The sequence below is a fragment of the Macrobrachium nipponense genome, chromosome 23 (genome assembly GCF_015104395.2).
Source record: "Macrobrachium nipponense isolate FS-2020 chromosome 23, ASM1510439v2, whole genome shotgun sequence".
In the NCBI taxonomy this organism is placed as follows: domain Eukaryota; kingdom Metazoa; phylum Arthropoda; class Malacostraca; order Decapoda; family Palaemonidae; genus Macrobrachium; species Macrobrachium nipponense.
The window spans coordinates 30,745,590-30,760,882 of NC_061090.1; the positions used below are offsets into that span (position 1 = coordinate 30,745,590).

At 39.0% G+C, this 15,293-nt stretch overlaps 1 protein-coding gene across 6 annotated transcripts in view; it reads right to left on the minus strand.

Annotated features, from left to right (window-relative positions):
* Positions 1-15,293, minus strand: part of LOC135200111 (pancreatic triacylglycerol lipase-like) — a 44,771-nt gene that overhangs the window by 27,096 nt on the left and 2,382 nt on the right. Inside the window, exon 1 of one of the 6 annotated variants that reach the window (XM_064228474.1) lies at positions 6,363-6,459. The exons of the other annotated variants lie outside the window; for them this stretch is intronic. Within the exon in view, the coding sequence (XP_064084544.1) occupies positions 6,363-6,444 (82 nt within the window). The 5' untranslated portion in view covers positions 6,445-6,459. Of the gene's footprint in view, positions 1-6,362; positions 6,460-15,293 lie in introns of those variants that run through there. 6 annotated transcript variants of the gene reach the window in all.

Consider the following 15,293-nt stretch of genomic DNA (forward strand, 5'->3'; position numbering starts at 1 on the left):
TTAAAGGACCGATGGTTTGTATTACGTATCGGAACAAATGACAATTTGTCGAAAATTGCATTTTTCCTAACTATACAAACCTGAGGTCCTTTACATATAGTCCCTCCTCATGCCACCCCTCACTCTGCGTATTTTGCATGGGCCAAAAGCAAAAGTGATTTGTTTACCTCCCAGCGCGACTGTCGGACAAGCAGTTAACTACCGTTCTCCCCTTGTTCGAAGCTTACGACCGTTCCAGCTGCCGCTAGCTACTTCCTATTGTTAAAGGACCTCAGGTTTGTATAGTTAGGAAAAATGCAATTTTCGACAAATTGTCATTTTGACTTGAACTTTCGTCTTCGAGTTTTCTGTTTTCACTATTGAAGTTTTCCTGAGGGGAAAACTTCTCCTTCACTCTCTTGAATAGAGAAGGAAGGGTGTAGATTTCCAATCCTTATTCTCATTCCTCTAAGGGAAAAGAATTTAGGATGGAATTCGTTGTATAGAAACCTACAAATACACGACGTATATTACCCTCGAGACATGATTCTGTTTAAGCAGTTAAATTGTCCGGGCGGGTTAGTCACATACCGTAGTTAAATCTACGGTTTGTGACCGAGACGGCTAGTATTCTAATGGAACTGCAATTCGGGACTGTCTGCATCTTCCCAGGAGTTACCAGTTTCGATTTTTCAGATACTTATGGTATGGTCACGACACCACCACCTCAGTTTTTTGTTTTTACCGAAATCCGTTTTTGTTTAAATATAATTGCTCGAGCATAATAGATCCTTTTTTTTTAACGCTCGATTATTCTAGCCGAACGCATTCCTTCGAAGAATGGATTAATGGATTAGCTAGCAACTCAGGATAGCGAGTGAGCAAGAACCACAGAGTAGGGGATTACAGCAAGACAACCTAGTTCCAGCTGGCTCTCCGAGATGCATGGTCGGATTATGTGTGTCTCCCATACAAGGATTGACTAACGAACCTTTTCTCTGTCCAACAATATCGGACTTACATCTCTGATTAACGGGGATTCTCGCATACATGAATGACATCTTCTGCATCCCCTTGAATATTGCGAGAATTTGCAACAGATATATATTCTGGAATCTTTCATCTTTATGTTTACCGCACGGTAACAGAAGTCTTTACTAGTCTCACGCTGCATCGCATTGCGATAATGCGGAATTTTTTCTTCAGTCATCTGAGTTTGTCGTCAAAATATCTCTTATTCGGAGAGGTGCAATTGTTCATTGTTCACCCGGAATTGACAGATATATACGGAAGACATCGCCTGCTCCCCGACCTGCCAGCTCTACTTCCAAATAATCAGCCCATGAGAAGTAGTACTTCCCTGTTTTCATTACTGGAAACCGCCCCGCTTTCATTACAATTACAATCCCTCACCTTACAGCCAAAAAATGAATAAAAAAAATTAGCCTTTTGTTTTTAAGCGTTTTCAGTTCTTTATAAGCACAGATTCAGAACCTTGAGAATCCTTCTCACGATTCGGCTGTGAAGACGTAGTTTGCATTCACTTTCCACCTTCGTGTTCAATGGAACATAATGTTGTTTTCGTTTTTAGTTGAGAGTCAACTACTATGAGAATGTCTTGCCATTAAGAACCTCGGCCTCTAGAGGGCAATTGACTTTCGCCTATTGGGCACATGCCTTAAGAAATCACGTGACTTGCTCGGATGCTTGACAACTTGCCTCATTACCGAACGCTGTCAGTAGGCAGCTGTCAGAGCGCCCGATTCAGTTACGGCTTACGTTGTGGACTCAATAGGTTGTTCCAGAACAATCAGTTGAGTTGGTGGCACGACACCAACAAGCTACAAGAAGGTTTCGAACTTCAACAGAAGAACACCGACCTAGTGTTGTATTCAGACGCATCGGACGTGGGTGGCGTGCAACACTAAGGAATGACGGGATCTCTAGTCTATGGCAAGATCAAAGTAGTTTAGGTCAACGCAGACAACACCACGGCGTTGACCTACATAAAGAAGCAGGGAGGCACTCGTTCGGACTCCTTTACGAGGCAGCAAAGGATCTCTTATTGTGGGCAAAAGAGAGGAACATTACTCTTCTAACTCGCTTTATAGAAGGAGAGAAGAACGTCAGGGCGGATCTCCTCAGGTTCTCACGACGCAGTGGACCCTGCATCACGAGGTATGCAGCAGGCTGTGGAATCGGTGGGGAGAACCGTCTATAGACCTCTTTACAACGCAGAGAACAAAGAGGTTACCTGTTTACTGCTCTCCAGTCCCAGACCAGGAAGCAGTGGCAGTAGACGCCTTCCTCATGGATTGGGAAGGACTAGACACGTACGCCTCCCCCCCCATTTAAGATCCTAGACTGAGTCATGAAGAAGTTCAGGGAATCGAACAACGTCCGCATGACCCTGATAGCTCCGTTTTTGGCCCATGAGACCCTGGATCACAGATGTGATGGAGTGGCTAGTAGACATCCCCAGATCGTTACCGTGTCGGAACGATCTACTCAGACAGCCACATATAGAGAGACACCATCAAAATCGCCTCTCTCTCAATCTAACTACCCTTCGACTATCGAAAAACTGGCAGAGCGAAGGGCTTTTCGAGGGAAGCTGCAAGAGCAATCGCGAGAGCAAGGAGGACGTCCACAATCAAGGTGTATCAGTCAAAAGGTTGGGGGGAACGTGGTTTTTTTTTTCAAGGAAAAAAATGGGGGTGCCAGAATTAACATCATTTCCTCTTTCAGTACCTATAACTCAACTAGCAGATTTTCTGTTACACTTAAGAACCCAAGAGAAACTAGCAGTATCAACTATCAAGGGATAACGCAGCATGCTAGCCTCCGTCTTCCGTCACAGAGATTTTGACATGTCGGGAGACAAGGATCCCTCGGACCTCATAAGGTCCTTTGAGACAGTTAAGAGTAAGGATAACCCAACCCCCTCTTGGAATTTGGATGTTGTTCTGACTTTTCTAACCTCGAGAAGGTTCGAACCCTCGACAAGGCTTCATGGAAGGATCTCACAAGAAGACCCTATTCCTGGTTGCATTGGCAACGGCGAAGAGGATAGGAGAGTTGCAAGCCTTTAGCAAGAATGTAGGCTTCAATGGGTAGAATGCAGTCTGCTCGCTGCAAGTAGGTTTTCTCGCCAAGAATGAGAATCCTTCTCACCCATGGCCTAGATCCTTTACCATACCAGGGTTATCTCAGTTAGTTGGACAGGAAAAGGAGAAAGGACTTTGTCCAGTTAGAGCCCTAAAGTATTATCTACATAGAACCAAAAATTTAGAGGACAGACAGACAACATCTAGTCCTTGGTAAAGAAGCCTTCACTACCTGTGCCAAAGAACGCGCTGGCGGTCTTTGTCAAGGATTTAATAAGGGAAGCTCACCAGAATTTTGATGAGAAAAGCTTCCCAATACTCAAAGTCAATGCGCACGAAGTAAGAGCTGTGGCGACTTCGATGGCGTATAGACACAAGTCGATGGAATCGATCTTGGAAGTGACATTCTGGCGAAGCCAGTCAGTCTTCGCAGATTGCTACTTTAAAGCCGTACAGACCCAATATGAGGATTGGTGTTCCCTAGGGCCGTACGTTGCCTCCGGCGCCGTAGTTGGAGGTACAACTGTCTCTTAACCTATAACCTTATTTATACCCTTGCATTTTACTGAACTTGACCTCACAGGCTGTCTGTGAAGGTTGTTGCAACCTTCCACAGTCTGGGGTGAAAGTCTAAGTTACGTTTTATGGAGTGGGTTTTAGTGTGTTAGTTGGTCAGGTGGTCAGCTCATTGTCCATGGCTTTGCCAGGATAGCAAGGGTGGTGGTCTAGTCAGGTTAAGGTCGAGGACCGTCTGACAGCCCCACAGAGACTTTCTACAGCCCCCTAGCCCCCTGGGATGATCGCTGGGTCTCTCAAGGAATGCAGGCTAATGAGGCAGAAAAACTTCGAAGCCAACTTCCTTATCAGGTATGAACCAGATTATTGGTACAGCTAATTTGTAGCGATCAATAATTTTATGAATTCCCAACGGTGCTGCGGTTCTCTGACCCACCACCAAGGTGCCAATCAGCTATATATATGTAACTACCAGGGAAGTTAGATATTTAAAAATGGTATTTTCATTTTAAAATAAGTTTTTAAATATACTTACCTGGTAGTTACATATATAAAAGGTCCCTCCCTCCTCCCCTCTGAGAACAGAGGCATGGAATTTCTGAGGATAATGGGAATGGTTCCAGATACCTACATAGAGGGAGCACAGGTATGATCACCTGACCGTCTATCGGCGATAGCCGCGAATTTTGAATTTCTGCCGTGCGCGCGACGAATCGGCGGGATTAAGCTATATATATGTAACTACCAGGTAAGTATATTTAAAAACTTATTTTAAAATGAAAATACCATTTTTAAACACTAGGCCTACTTTTCATAGCTCATTCACTTGGGAGTCATTGCTTTTGCTTTTCGTTCATTCTTCTCTGTCATTAAGAATTTGTGAAGGTTATGCATTGAGAAGTTTGTGTGCGTGTGTTTTTTTTTTACCCAAGAAAAATATAAATTTTAATGTAGGCGGTGGCTAAGTCTTCCGAAAAATAACCCTTAAAAATTACCGAGGCCAGAGGGCTACAAATTGGACGTTGATCAACCACATTCCAATCATCAAACGTATCAAATTGCAGCCCTCTAGACCCAGTAGTTTTTATTTTTAGTTTAGGTTAAAGTCAACCTTAATCGTGCTTCTAGAAATGATATAGGATAGGCCACTTATGGGCCGCTGTTAAGAGTTTCATGGGCTGTGCCATAGGTCATCACCGGACAGAATACTCGATTGCACCTAAGAAGCTTTTAGTGCATTTTTTAATATTTATTTTTACTTTTTACAATCAAAACTGAAAGATTCCCCATAGGCTATTATTTGAGAAATCTGAACAGCCCTTATCTGGATTATAAATGCTTACGTAAGGTGAGAATAAATGTTATTAAGGAGTTTAGCGAACATACGGACGAACATATTATTATTATTATTATTATTATTATTATTATTATTATTATTACTATTATTATTATTACTATGATTATTATTACTATTATTATTAAAATGCGTCTCATTCATTAGCTATGAAAACGTAAGCACAAGGCGTTAGTCTCTTGTCTCCGAATCTCGTTACTTGATACTTTTCTTTCTCTCTCCAAGGGTTAGCTTACCCTACCACGTTCAGGAGAAACCGTTGGTTGCACTCGATTTAAAACAGTTTATAAATCTTGATGTCCGTTATAAGAAAAATCGTAATGCCTCTGCTGCTTGTCAGAAGGTTTTTTTTTTTCTAAAGAATTACTAATTGACTAATAGACGCATCACACATTTCTTAAGGCATCTGTAATAGTAGACTCTCTCTCTCCAGTGCCTTTGCTAAGAGACAAAACTTTTACATATGCGCCTATCATTTATTTAAATCAGCCCAATATTTACGGTAATTGCAATTCTGGGAAACAATACTCTTGCAAGTATAAAAGATAAACGTTGCAACACAAAGGTCAACATTTGCAATAAACCACAGACAAATCATTTGATAACTGTGTAACCAACGATTAGCCATATGTTTTAAACTTGTTAGTAGAGCAATGTCATTTTCAAACATAACCCTAATACTTTTCAGTCCCTATGATTACGTTACGTTTATGAATTTAGAAAAAAAAGGGCGTATTATAGAAAACTACATACTACCAAACAACTCAGAAGCAATCATGTGTTTTACTTTGCTCGAATTGATGGGGACCAAAATTTATGATCATATATATCGGTTCTAAACACGCACAGCCCACATATATTTTTCAAACTCAAAATTACACATTTCGTGATCTGATAGCAGCACACCTCAATCACAAACAAGCCTTCTTGCTATTTAATATCTCATTTGGGCATATAAAATTTTACTTTAAACCTATAATGGTATATCACAGAAGCATGTCGCTATGTAATCAACACTTTTCACATTGAAGATATGTCTAGTCTCAGTTCAACACATCCGTAGGCCTATAGACTGCTATTTCAGCATATATATATATATATATATATATATATATATATATATATATATATATATATAGAGAGAGAGAGAGAGAGAGAGAGAGAGAGAGAGAGAGAGAGAGAGAGAGAGAGAGCAATCCAAGGAAGATGCAACTCAAAGCAGCATTTCTTTCAATTTATTACCAATGTAAACAAAACCTTTAACCCAGTTATGTTACAGAGTATGCTCAGCGCATATGTAAGCCTACGTACGTTGTACACTAGCTATAGGATGAGCCTACTCAAAGTCCGGTAAATTTCAGGTCCGTCATCTAATTTACATTTTTCTACAGATAGTATATATTAACCAGTGAATGGGTAGTTCCTCCGGTAAACAGGTCCGTGAAGGCAGTTCCGTTCATGCCGATCTATTTGGCCGTTCGTCCTCATTTGCTGTCTCGTTAACGGTTGTTATTTGGTAGCTAGTGCTGTGAAAGATGAAACACACTTGGCGGAGAACATACAGTGCTACACACAACCCCCCTACAGTTTTACGATGCCCTCATCGTACACACACTACACACTTCCATCCTCTCACACTACCATTACCTGTTTTCCGACAAAGAAAGACATTTACAACTCTGATCGCTGCGTGTTTCGTATCCTCTCTGATCTTCTCAGTACTAGTGCATTAATTGTTACTCCTTCCTCTTGTTCAACCTCTTCATCAACACCTTTAGGTTTACTATTACCATGGTTGCTAAAATCAAACCCGAACCTGGTTAAAACTTCTTCCATATCAGGCATTTCTAAGCTGCTGTCATCCCTATCAGCGGTTCCGAAATTATCATTATAATCCGTATCCAAGTCATCAATATTTTCTTCCCCCTCATTCCTTTCTATCCCAGCGAACGGTTTAATAACCTTAGCATCACTTCCTTCAGGCCTAATTCTATACAAGCCACAGTCCCTGTTAAGTACTACAATTACCCACTTTCTTTTACCGTATTTGTCTCCTAGTTTCGCTCTTCCAATTATTTTATTTTCTCGTAATAAAACCTTTTGTCCTACCTCCAAATCACTTTCTCTGGACTTTGCTAACATAGGCTTTGCTTTTGATACCCAATTCTTTTGTGTGTTCCTTCTAACCAAATCCCAAACTTCTTTTTGCATTTTGCATTGTTGACTGACGTAACCAGTCTCAGTCTTGAAATTTGTACATGTCTTCCAGATACCCCCAACTCTCGATCAAAATACAAGGTTCCCTCCCGAACAACAAGAAATATGGAGAAAATTCTGTCACAGAGTGAGGTGTTATGTTATACGCAAATACTAAACTCTGCAAATACAATGGCCATTGGTTCCTCTTCTCCTCCAAACTTCTAAATAGACCGTACAGAGTTCTTTTCATTCTTTCCACTTGAGCGTTTCCTTCAGGGTGCTATGGAGAAGTGCGTGATTTCTTTACATTAAATCTTTTACAGTGCTATGGAGAAGTGCGTGATTTCTTTACATTAAATCTTTTACAGATTTCCTTAATTAGAGCGCTTTCGAAATTTCTCCCCTGGTCAATATGAATCTGCTGAGGAATTCCATGTTTATAAAAGAGCTCTTCCACCAAAATTTTAGCCACTGTTGTCGCTTTCTGAACCTTCGTTGGATATGCCCATACGTATTTGCTAAACAGGTCACTTAAAACTAAAATATGCTCCTTTCCAGAGGTTGATTTTTCCACGGAACAAAAATCTATCGCCACAATTTCCATATACTGAGAAGTTTCCACATGAACAGGATTGGTATTTCTATATGGAATTTCATCTTTTGCCCTTAAACAAGTTTCACAATTTCTAATGAAATCCATTACAAATCCCCTCATGTTGGGCCAATAAACCCTAGAGTTCAGTAACTTGTAACTTCTATCAATACTCTGATGCCCTAGTTTATCATGAGCTTCGACTAAACACTTACTTCTTAAAAGAACAGGAACGGCTAATCTATAAATCATGTTACCTAATTGATCCATATGAGAAAGAATATAATTTCTTATCACAAGACTTTCTTTCTCCTTTTCTCCTAATTCGGGTTTAAAATTAATGTTTTCTAACTCAATATTTTCTTCTTCTATCCATTTCCTTACAATCTTTAAAACTGGACAAGCTTTCTGTTTTATTAACAACGTCCTCCCACTCTAAAATCTGATGTCTACTTATGGCACAAACAAAATTTGCGTCCTCATGCTTCTTCGTCTTCATTCATCACCATCTCCTCTCCAGACTTGCGTGACAGAATGTGGGCTCTAACATTTTGTTTTCCTGGTCTGAATTTAAGTTCATTGTCAAATACCGACAAATCTGCCACCCATTTTTGTTCTGTGTGATCAAGTTTTGCTGTACTGAGATTGCTCAAAGGGGCATATACACTATGCACTTTGTGCCAATAAGATAATTTTTAAATTTTTCAGTAACAGCCCACTTCAAAGCACACAATTCTAGGTTCCTTGAACTATAGTTCTTCATGTTTCTTTCGCGTGGTTTCAGTGACCTACTTGCATAAGCTACAGGATGCAGCTTATCCTCCTTATATTGGGACAAAACAGCACTAAGTCCATCGTAACTAGCATCTATTTCTAACGTACACGCTTTCCCAAACTCGATCCCTTTCAATACTGGGGCAGCTATCAATTTTTCTATCTATGTCTGGAAGGCCATTTCCGCATCTTCTGTCCATCTATCATTAATACTTTGACTGGATTTTTTCTTTTCTCCTTTCAATAATTCATTGAGTGGCTTGGCAATTATGGCAAAATTTTTAATAAATCTATAAAATGTTGCAAATCCCAGAAAAGCTCGCACTTCCTTAATAGTTTCTGGCCTCTTCCAATTCTTCACTGCTTCAATCTTACTTTAGCTCAGGTCCTATCCCTTGATTACTGATGCTAAATCCTAGGTAACTTACACTTGTCTGCAAAAAATGACATTTATTTGGCTTTAATTTCATCCCATAAGACTTTATGCGCTCCAGCAATGCCTCCAATCTTGATAAGTGTTCGTCAATGGTCTTCAAAAATAATACATCATCCAAATAAATGACTAGAAATTCAAAAAACATATCCCCTAAAATATTCTCCATGCATCGTTGAAAGGTTGCTGGGCTGTTTGTCAGACCCGTTGGACACTTGAGATACTGAAAGTGTCCCCATGGTACAGAAAATGCAGTTTTCTCTCTACCTTCTTTTCTTAGCAAAACTTGGTGATAGCCCTGCTTAAGGTCAAAAGTGGAAAAGTATTTGGCCCCTTCCTATGAATCCAGACACTCCGCCACTCTAGGAAGAGGAAATGCATCCTTTAAAGTTTTTTCATTAAATTTCCTATAATCAATGCACAACCTTAAGCCTCCCCCCTTCTTCCTCACAAGGACTATAGGTGTTGCATAAGGACTTGTACTTTCTTCAATTACTCCCCGTCTCTAAGTCATCCAGCAACTGTTTGGCCTCAGGGATTGACGTGGGTACTATTCTCCTATACGGTAATTTGATAAGTTTCCCACAGGGCAATCTAATAGAATGTTCTCATCCATTCATCAAACCTAGGTCCGAATCATTTAGCTCAAAACAGTCCTTATATTTGTAAAGTATCTGATCAAGTCTTAACAAATCCGATTTACTTAAGTTACTTTCATCGACATTTACTCCCAACTTCCGTCTGTGGTTTTGAAGTTCTTCCTCTGATAGTTTTTCAGTATGCTAGTTATCATCATCCTCCATAAACTCCCCTATGCCAAGTTGCACCGTGGCCAATATACTGTCTGCTTCAATGCTAACATTATCTTTAGACCAATTAGCAACAAACATATCCAATGTCCCATTCATATATAGAAAAACTGGGCAAGACCTGAACGCCCGGAGGCAACACATTTTTACTCTCTTCTGCTACTTTCTCTAAAACTACATACTCCTTTGGCACTTCCTTTAGGCTATCAATGTATTCCTTAATTAGTTTCCTGCTACCTGACGGGACATTTCTATTCTGTTGTCTTAAGCAACTAGCATATCCTAAATCATCATCCTCCTGCCAAACCTGCATAGTTTGACCAACTCGTCTCATACAGCAATCCAAAACTTTACCAGATTCAGCTTTTAATCCCTCTTTCTCTGATGCCATCATGTTAACATTTTTGGTGACTCCCCATTTTTCAAATAGCAAAGACAAAACATTCATGCCCATAGGCACTCTTGGTCAGTGTTCTTGCCAAGACCATTCCTTCCTTTCTCAGCTCTCTTGACATAGAATACAAAGCTATTCTGTTCCATTCCACTTACTTCCACATCAACAACGACATGACCTATTATATTAATTTCATTACCACTCAGGTCACATATGTAGTCACTACTATTATACAATGTCACCGCTTTTGGTTTTAGATTCCCCAAATATTAATTTTACAGTTTGCCCCAGAATCCATAAGTCCCACAGCTTTCTTTCCCTCTATGCTGAGTGTCAAGTTTCATAGTGTCTCCTCTCTTATTTAAACATTCACTTGGCGGACGTTCAAGTTAACGCCCGGCCTCACAAGTTTTCCTGGGTATTATCACCGGCCTGCAATGACATCTCCCTCACAACCTTGTCTCCTCTTGCATTATCTAACCCTCTGTTCTTACTAAAGTATAGATTACACTTATAAATTGGATGACCATCTTCCCCACAAGACCAACAAGTGCCCGTAAACTGATTTTCCAAAAAATGTTTATTTTGCGTTCTGTTTTTATCAAGCCTTCCCTTATACTGGTGTCCTTCCCCATGATCCTGCTCTATATTGTCTTTAGAAAACCCTGCATTTTTACACTGGTATGATACATGACCCTGATCCCTACAAGTCCAACACTTAATTTCTTTATCATCTCTCCTCCTGCTATGCAAGTGGCTGTCAGAAACATTACCAAATTCTTTCATAACCTTCACTCTATCTTGCACAAATCTACCAGCATCTTCAAATTGGTCTATGACTCCGTTTTCAATCTTATCCTTTAGATCACAGGCAGTTTTCCCGTCCCTCAAACCTTTTTCAAAAATCATACATTTTCTTCTTCCAAGTCAATTATTCTGTCTAAATACTCCCAAACACCTTCTTGGATTCCCTGTTGTGCAAACCACAGTTCTTTCCTTCTCTCTAGATCATCCATATTATCTGCATACGCTTCTAGTAGCTTAGTCTCCATTTCCTCCAACGTTTTCGGCTTAGCATGACTTTCTTGTGCTAGCAGGCTCCATCAAACTAACTTTAACATAGTCTACGGCATCAGTGCCTGCTAGGTTAAGCTGATTGGTACACTTTTGCCTGTTCAAACCATCTCTTGATTTCCTTCCTACCACTGTTTCTCCCACTCATTTTCTCGAGCTGTGGAGTTTTTTTTTTTTTTTTTTTTTTTTTTTTTTTTTTTTTATTGAAAAAGCATTATTACATGCGTATTACAGGCCCCTCTCCTACACACCCTATCCAACTCATCTTCTATCAAGGCGAATCTGTTTTAGCACCAACGATTCAATCTATCCAACCTATCTTCCCATTTTTTGTTATTATTTGCTAAAAGACGACCCAGCTCCTTAGCAACATCCCCATTAAAAAGTGGCTTCTGGTTTTCCACAGTGAAATCTATACTATCTCCAGCCTTTTTAACCGTTAAATTGGTTTTCCTAATTTCATTCACCAAAATTTTCTGGTTCTCTTTTAATGCATTTATTAACTCCCCTACTCTGCTAAAAGAATTAAAGTTTTCGCAGTGGTTAAAATCCACTACTTTCTGAATATTTACGACTTCCGACCACAATTTTATAACGTCCTTTTTCCAAGGCTTTTCATCATTTTCACCACTTATAGTAACAAAAATACCAGCTCCAAAATCCAAATTCTTGCAACCCCCTCCATTATTGTCATTCCTCACTACGCTACGCTACTTCTTCATCAACAAGATCCTTATCCCTAACCACACCACGTATTTCTGCTAACAAATCTTGATCACAACCACGTTTCATCATTTCATCATCACCTGCGCCTGTCTCTGTTCCCATAACATAGTCAAGAACGTCATTTTTATCACTTACACTGCCTGGCCCCAATTTACTCCCACTAGCACTGTACATAACTCCAACAAATGTCCTACCTTGCAATTGCAGTAAATATTCCCAGGAACATGCTGGTAACCCACTGGGTTGAAGATTGCCGTGGTGAACGCTCTGCTACCAAATATAGCAATCCAAGGAAGATACAACTCACAGCAGCATTTCTTCTTAAAATTTATTGCCAATGTAAACAAAACCTTCAACTCAGTTATGTTACAGAGTATGCTCAGCGCATATGTAAGCCTACGTACGTTGTACACTAGCTATAGGATGAGCCTACTCAAAGTCCAGTAAATTTCAGGTCCGTCATCTAATTTAGATTTTTCTACAGATAGTATATATTAACCAGTGAATGGGTAGTTCCTCCGGTAAACAGGTCCGTGAAGGCAGTTCCGTTCTTGCCGATCTATTTGGCCGTTCGTCCTCATTTGCTGTCTCGTTAACGGTTATTTGGTAACTAGTGCTGTGAAAGATAAAAGACACTTTGCGGAAAACATACAGTGCCTAATAATTATATATATATATATATATATATATATCTATATATATATCTATATATACTATATTATATATATGTATATATATAATATATTATATAATATATATATATATATTATTGTGTGTGCATTGAAATGCGTTTGAAATACACAAGAGTTTCCTGTCCCTTCTTCCTTGAGCACATGTCACCCTGCCTATTGAATACGGAAGAGTGAAGCCAAAGTCACGAATTCAATATAAACAAGAATTTCGCTGCTTGCTGGGGTGGGATGGGGGAGTGGGGGAATTCTTCATGATTCAGAATATTTTGTTAATCTGACATAATGTTTTGCGAGCTTTTTTTTTTTGCTGGCATTTACTTTTATGTTACCTCCCAAGCATTAAAACGCACATACATAAGCCTACTTGTACGTCAAGCCAACTGCAGTCTAATGTTGAATATAATATGCGTATTAAGAAAATTATTGGTTACAGCTATGCTGCATGTGTAAGGATATTTTTTTTTATAATGACAGCATCAAATTAAATGTAGGTACCGAAGTTTATTCGCTTATACGTTCATTTTTCATTTTTTCACGCCAGGACTTCAAAGTTTGCTTCTGTGTAGTGTATGAAGGGGTTGAAATAGCAAATTTCTCTGATCAGTTATTATATGAGCATAGCAGTGACTGTGTGTGTGTGGAACCCGCCCTTCCACCCGGTAAGAGAAATGGCTACTTCATGTTGAATAATTCTAATAAGCCAAACTTGCATCGCTGTTCAGGCGAATCGTTTGGACACGAGGAATTGTAATCCGATTGAAGTCGAACAAAACACGATCGCCCCTTCAGGTGCGTCTCTCCTGTGATCTGATCAGAATTTGCCACAAGTGTTCTTCACCGCTTTGGCCAGTTGGGCACTAAATACTTCCCCTCCCGAGAGAGAGAGAGAGAGAGAGAGAGAGAGAGAGAGAGAGAGAGAGAGAGAGAGATGGTGGGGGTAGGAGGAATTTAGAACAATTCTCCATAACGTACTGTAGGAAACTGGTGTCATCTCCCCCACTACAACAGAAGAAGATAAAGCCGAAATTCTCCTCTAGGTTGTTTTAAAGTATTGTTTTAAAAAGTAAGCCTTGGGTTAAATCACGTATCAAGGCTGCTCTCTCTCTCTCTCTCTCTCTCTCTCTCTCGCCTCTCTCTCTCTCTCTCTCTCTCTCTCTCTCTCTCTCTCTCTCTATACATAAATATATATAATATATAGATATAGATATATATAAATATAAATATATATATATATATATATATATACTATATATATCTATATCTAATATATATATATATATCATATCTATATCTATATCTATATATATATATAGATATAGTATATAATATATATATATATATATATATATATATATATATCATATATATATATATATATATATATATATATATATTATATATATATAGATTATATAATATATATATATATATATATATATATATATATATATATATATATATATATATATATGGACTTTTTCCAGGTCTCATAGCTTGTGGTAGCACGACTAGCTGCTCTTGAATATACGCCTATACCGAACTGTGCAGTGAATTGTGGATCGTAAATAGAGAGAGAGAGAGAGAGAGATTCTCTCACGCACGCGCACACCATTCTAGTTTTCACGCTATTATAGCTTTTTTTTTCTTCTCCACTCAGGTCCTCTCTCGTTATCAAATATTTTTGTGACACAATTGGTTTATATCGAAGCCTTCCACTTATAAATTTGAAATATATCAGTATTATAAATCCGAATGAAGACATTCTGAATATCACCACACTGTAATACAAAGAGTAACGCTTCACAGTACATTATGTAAGCATATTATTGCTTCCAGTCCTCTCACGGAATCTCGTAGATGTGACCGCTCGCTCTATACTTTGCGGTCACTTTCTCTACCAATTTGTTCTCGTTTGCTGCTCATTCCTTATTCTTTCTCAACACTTCTTACTCAAGCGCACTCGCGTGTGATGTACACGACTAACATATAAATGTGACATAAAGTATGCAAGTAATACAACATTGGATAACAAGGAAACATGACATTGGGTCATTAACAGATATACACTGGCTAGTTAATAATTGAAAGATTGGCTAGCATTATAACAATGGAAGGTCGTTAATGTAGCTTTGCAAATAACTAAATTTATGAGATAAATGCAACGTTATCTAATGTTCAACAATAGCAGTGGCTAAAAATAAACAGAAAAATATCTAGCAAATAAGTATGATAAAGGCTAACAAAGACATTGCATTATTCAACAAATAAATCCATTATCTGAAAATGAGCATAGCACTGCACAAAAAGTAAACCGAACACTGCCTAAGAAATGCGTGTATAGCTCTGTACGATAAATAAACCTAACATTGCCTAACAAAAATATTTAAACAAAGAATGCGGAGGTAAAGAAATACAAAGAAATCGCCTTCCGTCCCACAAGTATTGTATGACGTCAGTGTATTTGCGCTTATGAGCAACACGAGATCCAGTTCTTGAGGGGACTAGGCTAATATTCTCTCTCTCTCTCTCTCTCTCTCTCTCTCTCTCTCTCTCTCGATATCACTTTGTCATGCAATGTATACGTTGGCGCTGACGCATGTCGGAATTTCAGATATTCTGATGAAGCCACCCAGGCCTATCTATA